This window comes from Morone saxatilis, unplaced genomic scaffold (genome assembly GCF_004916995.1).
Source record: "Morone saxatilis isolate NCDOM2014 unplaced genomic scaffold, NCSU_SB_2.0 Contig18, whole genome shotgun sequence".
In the NCBI taxonomy this organism is placed as follows: Eukaryota; Metazoa; Chordata; class Actinopteri; family Moronidae; genus Morone; species Morone saxatilis.
The window spans coordinates 27,604,876-27,613,579 of record NW_023339740.1 but is presented as its reverse complement, the minus strand read 5'-3'; the positions used below and the strand labels follow the sequence as shown (position 1 = coordinate 27,613,579).

At 36.9% G+C, this 8,704-nt stretch overlaps 1 protein-coding gene and 1 non-coding gene across 2 annotated transcripts in view; both read left to right on the top strand.

Moving 5' to 3' along the window:
• Window positions 1-2,247: 2,247 nt before the first annotated feature.
• Window positions 2,248-8,704, top strand: part of LOC118327707 (deoxyribonuclease-1-like) — an 8,547-nt gene continuing 2,090 nt past the window's right edge. The window contains exons 1-7 of the mRNA XM_035661127.1: window positions 2,248-2,351; window positions 3,651-3,736; window positions 4,290-4,378; window positions 5,376-5,459; window positions 6,222-6,325; window positions 7,567-7,679; window positions 8,595-8,697. Of these exons, the coding sequence (XP_035517020.1) occupies window positions 3,656-3,736; window positions 4,290-4,378; window positions 5,376-5,459; window positions 6,222-6,325; window positions 7,567-7,679; window positions 8,595-8,697 (574 nt within the window). The 5' untranslated portion in view covers window positions 2,248-2,351; window positions 3,651-3,655. The remainder of the gene's footprint in view (window positions 2,352-3,650; window positions 3,737-4,289; window positions 4,379-5,375; window positions 5,460-6,221; window positions 6,326-7,566; window positions 7,680-8,594; window positions 8,698-8,704) is intronic.
• Window positions 7,139-7,296, top strand: LOC118328960. Its single transcript, XR_004796767.1, has one exon. It is a non-coding gene; the product is annotated as a U1 spliceosomal RNA (small nuclear RNA).

Sequence of the window (8,704 nt, the reverse complement as noted above, 5' to 3'; positions counted from 1 at the left end):
ATCCTGCTTTGTGAGGACCAATTGTAGTGAAACAACTGTTTGAAGCTATAAGCGTTTCCTGAGGATTCAAAAGTTTTGGTCCCAGTAGTATTCACCTGTGCAAGTCCTCCTCCAGGCTAACAGGGTTCAGACGTCCGGGATGCATGGAGCCAGCTTGCAGAGCCGGTTAGTTCTTGAAAGGACGTTGAGACGTCCATGGACGGGGCATTGATACCCGGGTTGTCGACGATTATCCTGGACAGGGTGACCAGTGGACAGAGCAGCTCTCTGTTGGGGGTGAAGACGCCTGGTTTCATCCGTACCAATGAGCCTGATCATTTAAAAACAAGAGGAGCCAAGGGAGAAGAGAATTCAGTTACATGTGAGATATATTGTATTATGAAATGCATTTATTTTTGAACAATCAACAAAGTCACGTTATCTCATTCCCCAACTCTACGAAAAGATCCCCCACTAGATATTTATTATTTGTTTCTAAACTATTTGCTAACTAGTTGCAAAGTAGAATAAATACAAATTTTTGCTGTTATGGAGAGCAGGAATTACTAATTTTATTATTATCATTAATTAGTCAGATTTCTACTATTATAATAGTTGTTACTGTTTCCTCTCTGTCTCTGCTCGTAATGCTTAAGCTAGTGCAGGGTGTTTCATGTGTACTATCACTACAGTAAAACTGCAATTACATGCATTAGTTTATCTATTCCACAACAGCCAACACGCTTTTTTTTTAATTTAATGTTCAAACTTAGCAATGTGAACCTGTAATTTAAATCCATTATTGTAGCATTTGCGCCCCCCAGTGGTAGTATCTGGTAAACAAGCCCCACAGGTTCAAACAACCAAGAGACTGGGCTCCAAAAGCAGGCACAGACTGACCCAATTATATATTTAGACAAAAACATATATGCCTTCAGAATCCTGTGCATGCATTATAAATACACACATACTGACCTGTCACCCTGGCGGATCCCTCGTGGAATTGTGATGCAAAATCCACAGCGCAGGCGAAGAGAGGCCCTACACGGCCGCCCACGGACAAAACGGCTCTGCCTACCTCCAGCCAGACGTCATGTTGTTGGGTGTACCATAGAGCTGCAGAAGCCTGCCGGGCCAGGTCACGCTGTTTCAGGACCTGAGCACAGCTCTGCCTGGTTGCGGGCTTGTGACAGCCCGCGCAACCTGCCGCCAGGCGTTGTAGCCTAGAGGAGGAAAACAAAAAGTGGCAAAAGAGTGGATACAGACCAATTAAAAGAATTGCCCGCGACTACACACACAAAAAGGAACTTCCGCCATTTTCTGCGAAGGAGGCTGTATAAACGCAGAGCGAGTTTCCTTATAATCACTGCGTGGGCGAGTAAGCGCTGAGCTTTCTTCCTTGTTATCGAAATATAATTCTTATATTCATGAATAAGAGGTATTTTTGTGCTTCTTGTATCTAAATTAAAGTTCTTCTTCTCTTTGGTCTGCATTGCTCCAGAAACACAACCAGACGGAGAAGCGAGCGCGTTTTTACGTTACGTCTAGAGGTATTAGTCCATAAAAATGTAACTGGCTATTGTCGTGTTCGTTGTTTTGAGAAAGGACATTAATTGGATATGATAGTGTTTTAGATTTCAGTATCAATCATCAGAGGCAGCTGGTAGCTCACTGGATCTCTCCAACTCCAAAAGCTGACAAAGAAGAGACTTACTCACAACCAAACCTAGCTACAACGATGCAAACAGAACAACAGCTAGCTGTTTCCAGCAGCAGGAAGGGAAATTAAATCTTTAATACTGACCATGAGAGACGGTTTCCACCCGCCACTTTTTAGCCGCCTTTTATTTTATTTGAATCTCCACCTTGGTTCCCAGTCTGAGGGTCGGGCCCCTCCGGAAGGTCACCAGATAAATCTGAAGAGTTGTGATGTGATTTTATTTTTTCATTCAGTTCATTTTTTGGTTTTTCCTGAATTGTTGGGTAATCTCAAATAGATTTAGATGTTTTTGTAATAAGTGAGATTGAGAACCAAATAATTAATTAAATTACTCTTCAATGTTTCCCTCTGAAATGTGGAGCAGAAGTATAAAGTATAAATGAGAGAAATTGTTGTTATGGACACTTTGAGTAAATGTTGTCTCAGCTACTTTTTGGGCAGATTTTGTTTTTGTGCATGATTTGAATGTCATCCGTTGTGTGTTTTGGCGCCAACGTCTCGGCTGCCAACAAACTTCCTGTCGCTCTCTCTTGCTGTCTCTCTCTCTAATAGGACTGTTTGCTGTAGGAACTTTCACTCGTCCGTCCTCCGTCGCAGAAACAACCTCTGCTGCTCTCTGCTGTTTTAATATTTCAGTATCTCAACCAATTTGGTGAGTTTGTTTCTTTATTATTACGATTCAGTGCTAAAAGTGTTAATTTATCAGAGATTTAATCTATCTGACTTTATGTGTCACTGTATCATTTCTCATTGTGTGGGCAGATTTGGCGGGAAACCTGCCGGACTGACCTACTTTTGATTTTTGAACCTGAACTTCACTTTTATTCTCTCCTTCTTTTATCTATTTTACACATGAACTTGTTTTTTCTTCAGGCATTTCAGGTATTATGTACATTTACTTGAACAGATAAAGGAGGATGTCTGTTTAATATGTTTGCAGATAATTTAGATTTATGCATCTATATAGTTTTTCTTCATAGTGTGTAAAAGTACATTATTTGTTTGTGTTTGCATGTCTGGATGCACTGTCCACATAGAGTTTTCTTTAACGTTTATTTTTTATTATTTTTGTCTTAAATGATGTGTGACACAATGTCAAATGACATGGCCCCCGCTCTTCTGGGAGGCTTTTCTGCTTTCATTTCCTCTTTTTCTTGCTTATTAAGTGTTTTTGTTGCCATGACTACACTGCCCTCCAAAGCCTAATCGCAGTAACTATGCTGACAATGAAACTGAGAAAAATGGTTTCAAAGGTTTTTGACTAATGCGAACAGCGGCTATGTGCTTATTAATTATGTATTAGTTATTTTTATTTTTATGTCTTAAAAATCATGACCAATTAATGAATTAATGAATTGTAATAATTTTGGCGAAGGTTAAATCACTAAACCTCTTTGAGGCTTTTTTTTTAAATGATATTTCTAATTATTTTCTTTAAATGCTGACATAGCTGTTTAAATGGGCTGATCCCCTTTTTAGGAAGCAAATACATAATACATCAACCAAACACAGAAACACTAGGATTGCATCCCTGAGGTGCCACACAACCTTCGCCAAGTATAAAATATCTCATAATAAACCATACTTGAGAACAAAAATACATCAATAAACTATTAAATATTATAAAATAGATTTCATTAGGGTTGAGATGAATTCCCCCAAAAATATCTTTTGGTTTTATAAAGTTCAAAATGCAGTGTGGTTATTCACTGTGGAATACAATAAATATACTTTATATGGAAAAACATTTGCAGTCTCTCTAGATAAATCGAAAAGAAAGGATTAGATATATTACACTTCATGTTCAAGAAGAAAAAATATTTAAATATATAAATAAATAGATCATTTCTACCAGCCTTTAGCCTCAATTAGCATGCTAACCTGCTAAACTAAAGATGGTGGACAGCGTCTTTTTTCAACCTCTGAAATAATGTGAATTTTGTTTTTATAGTAAAAATGAAGATTGCAGCCTTCAATGTCCAGAGACTGGGAAAGGATAAAGTCAGAAAAAGGGTTGTGCAGGAAAAACTTATCAAGGTAACTCATAATTCATTAAAACATCTCTGATATTCAGTACAATTACCTATTTAAATTCATATTTTTGTCATGCTTGACTGTGAAAATACATTGAAAAGGAGCTACTGTATATTTGTATGTTGTGCATTTTGTGTTTGTTTGTATGATGATCACAGAAATAAGACCTCTGTTCAGGTCAGATTTGGAGAGATGCCTGCGCAGTTCCTGTAAAAATTATTTATTGTTACAAAAGAAATACATTATTAGTATTTGGTTCTGTATCTTGTTTCTTTTGTATTAGTATTGATTATCTATGTACCCTTTTTATTGACTAAAAACATTCCTTCACAGTTAGAAATACTGTAAATAATAAAATTAATGATGGTTAAATCCCATTTAGCTGCTTCATACTGGTTCATTGTCACAACTTAAAGGGACACTTGATGACAACAAAGCCACTATTGATTATAATTAGTTATTAGTAACACTTTGTGTGTCCCAATATGACAATTTAAATGTACTTCCAGACATGTTCATTGTTCGCTGTCTTCTGTTGTGGTTGTGTTTGGTGCAGATTGTGTCTCGGTACAGCGTGGTGGTGATGCTGGAGGTGGTGGATCAAACCGGCGAGGCCATGAAAGTTTTCCTCCAAGAACTCAATAAGTACGTTGTCCACACGTGGACACGACCTCCCCATTTATTTATAACTCAGAAGTAGAAATGTTTTTTGCCAACAGAAGCTATCATGCAACTGCAGCCATGTAGGACCATAACAGGCGACCTTTAACCCACTTAAGAGAGATCTGGAGCATTTTGAAGTCAATAGGTGTTTTTTTCATGGCAGGTATTTTGAAGTCGCAAACACATCTGTAAGTGATCACATGATGAGGGATGTCCTACTAGCAAACCTAAATGGCTTTTTCAAGCGTCAGTTATTTTAAGGTAAGTTATTTTAGACTGGTCTGTAGTGTTATGCCAGTCTTTATTTTAGATTAGATTAGTCTAATCATTAGACTAATCTAATAGTCTAGGGTAGACTCTAATGCCACCCTATTTATATACCGATCTCATATACTGCAAAGCAGTAACTACAATTGTGGTAAAAATGTAGTTTTGACGGAAACTTTTAAATGTCTGTTTTATGTTGTGACAAATTGTCTGTTCAGTCTTGGTCTATCTGAGAGAAAAAACAATGTAAAACTTGCAGAAACTCACCAAACCAAATTCTTAATCACTCATCTATTTCAACTCTTTACACGTGAAACAACAAGAAATACAGATTTAATGTAATAAGACATCAAATTACATTTTGTCTCAGGAAGAAGACACTGGATTTTGGCTTTGCGCTAACCATATATCTGTTTATGGTAATACAAAGACAAAGAGTGCAGTATCTGCACTTACAGGCCAAATAATTAGTCATGAAAGGCAAGATGGGAGATGGAGTTGGACTTCTGTCTCTATATACAGATTGAATATAGCTTTTAAATAAACAGAACTAAACAGAATCTCATGATTAAACTAAACAAACTAGAACAAATTCAGGAATTAAATACTATGTTCCCGCACAGAAACCCATAATGATGATTAATAAATGCTGCTGGTTAAAACTGTGTTTGTGAGTGTTTCAGTTCCAGTTGTTTGTGTTTTTTGACTGAAGGAGTGGACCTCATCTGTACGGCATGAAGAGCAGCCAATGTCTGGGACGAAGCACCTACAGAGAGAAGTTTGTCTTCTTCTTCAGGTAAAGAGTGAAAAACTCACTCCGGGAAACCGACTCATCACTGTCATTAGGTTCACAAAATGTCCTCCAAACCTTTGGTTTAGTAAAACAATTAAAAGAGATATTTCAAGTGTGTTAAGAGCTATGGCTATATAAATTGTCATAACATTTTTCAGAGTTTATATGTGCATGTGTGTCACAAATACACCCAACTACATGAATTTGGTTACTAATTACAGGAAAACTGTACAGAATGTTAAAGACAAATAGTTTTATTCAAATGTGTTTCAAAAATGTTTTGTAAATTTGTTTTTTTATTGCAGTGTGTTCTGATTATTTTGAATTCAAGAAATGTTACTCCTTCACGGTTCAGGGCACAGATGTGTGGGAGTCATGAGCCAAAAGCTGAAGTGCTTTGTAAATGACCACATGGTGGTGCTATTGGACCAAACATGACCTACTGTGACTCTAACTTTCCACAAAGGTCAACTGAAATCCTTCCAGTAGTTTTAGATGTGCTACTAAGAACAGGTTAATTAATACATACATACATAAAGATAATAAGTATAAGGTAACTAGGAGAGAACATATTCAAAACAATGGAAAAAATACCAGAATTACAAATCCAGAATGAAACCGAACTATGACAATGCAAGTCCAGAAAAAAGTTCTTGTGTCATGACTGTAACATTTCCTTGAATTAAATAAGGGTATCAGTGTATGTCTGTCGATTATCGATTATGACACACATATGCATCTGCGTCTGTCTGTGTGTGTTTTTAGAAAGGATGAGGTGAGGGTGATCAACTTCCACCAGTACAAAGAAACAGCTGAAGACACTCTCGCCAGAGAGCCCTTCATGGTGCGGTTCGAGTGTCTTAATACAGGTACCTGTGTGTGTGTGTGTGTGTGTGTGTGTGTGTTGGTTTTTGTGTGAGTGTCCTGCTTATAGTGTTTCTATAGAGGTAGAGAGCTCAAATCCAAAGTTTCTGCTAGTCCATAATTACCAGACATTGTGTATAAGTTTTTTTTTTTTGACAAATTGTTGTTCTCTGATTTTAACACAGAATCTTCAGTTATTCAAGAAACCTCACCTGCCACAACTTTTATTACAGATATATTGTCTAACTAACATCAGCTTTGATGTAAGGTTATCTGTTAACAAATGGAGCATACAGAATGTCTAATGAACCCAGCCTAAACTAACTTGATCTTTGTCCTATCTCATATTTCAGTTTGTAGAAGGCCCTACCCAGCATTATTAATATTTTCTGTCTCCGCTTTATTTAGAAAAAAAAACTGCAATACCTTCTCCATAATATCAAAATGAGTTGTATTAGTAGGAACATTTCAGGACTGTAATATTGTAATTGCTTTAGGTGTGTTGAAAGAACATGAATTAAATAAAACCACAGAAAAAATATTTTCTAAATCTGATAAAAAAGCACAACATCATCAGTATAAGGAGAAATAAGAAGAGTGTGATCTGCAATTCTACTCCTTGAGTGTACAAAAGGAAATAATTAAAATGTTATTTACATACTTCATTAATCCTTTTTTAGGTTCAATGATGAAATACATTTGTTTGCTAGAATACAAAACGTAATATGTATGTTTAAACTTGTTAATTTTAATTTTAACTTTTGTTACGTTAATCATTCATCTCTCAACAATTACCACTTAAACACAGGTACAAAGAAACACAAAACTAGCAAAGGTGAAAACGTAACACTGGTTCACCCAGGGCGAGGCTAGGCCATTGCACTCCGGCTGTGCTGACCCCTGCGAATTCCCCAAATGTGGGAATCTCGACTGCATAATTTCTGGTAGTGGGGGACTGCGTTTGCACTGACTTGTATGTTGGAGAAAAAGCCAATATAAATTTGATTGTAGCAACTTCCCAGTCAGCACTGTTGTGGTAATGTTCAAGCCACTGAAAAGAGGCTGTAATGTGGTAATGCCATTGGCAGTTTTCATGGGTAGGGGAATGGGTGTGGCCTGGAATATTGGCAGACAATAAGACTATGGGAGACTAACTACGAGTGGAGTGGCTGGGACATATAGAAATTAGAATCTGTGTGTATCCAGTTTAGCTGTTTTAAACAGTAAGTTGTGTTTGTGCTTTCAGTTGTGCAGGATCTGGTTCTGATCCCAGTTCACACCAAACCAGAGGATGCAGAAATAGAGCTGGATGCTATGGGGCATGTGGTTGAAGTTGCAAGGAAAAAATGGAACACTGATGTGAGTTGGAAATTAATAGAACAGAGTAAATGATAAGTATGGGAGCAATAATAACTTATTATTTCATGGGTTTGAGTGGAATGGTTTAACTACAAATCTGCGTACTTTTACTGCAATTGTATGGTTGCATCCCGGCTTAGAGTATTTAACAGAGGCAATTGCAAGAAGTCGCCATGTTTACAGTTAAAAATAGCCTTTTGTTATTATGGAATATTTAAGAAAACTTAAATTAACTTGGTTATTGAAGATACTCTCGCAGTTTTTCCTACAGGCACTGGTTTTTGATGTAAACATTACACTGACATATTATCACCTTATAAAGTTGAACAGTTTAATTACACATCACATATATACACAAACAACACAGAGCAAAATGATCATTCATTTGGAGTCTAATATTCACTCTATTTTAGCTCTGATTTTGGTCTCCTGAGGGAAATATCAGGCTGTTTAGCTGCCAAATACTCCACCATGTTCACCAGCTAGTCACTAATTATATCTGTTTGCTGTTTGCTGCTGTGCAGGTAGTGTACATTGGGTTGCTGAAAATGACTGTGCTTAGACCAAAACAGTTGGGTGGTGGGCCGTAAAACCAAAACCAATGAGTTAAAAGAAGCTAAAAAGGGAAGTGATAATTATCTGTGGGTTTGTCATACGTGACCCCTGAAATATTACACAAAGTCATTTTTTTGTATTTTATTTACTTTTGTATCCATTATTCTACCGTATGTAGATTTGGACATGCAATGGTAGTTAATTTTGGTTTTAAAGGTTATATATATGAAATTCAATTTGTATTCCATTGGATGTTACACTGGAGCACCAGCTTCTCTCTTAGTTTAAAGTACTGACTGGAACATACTAATGGACTGAATGATGTTTATGCTGATACATTATGTTGATTTTGTTCTGCAGAACATTATGATTCTGGGGGACTTTAATGCAGATGGACGTTACCTCTCCAAGAAGAAGAAGGAAAGCATCAGCATCTTCTCTCCTGACTACCATTGGCTGATAGGTGATGA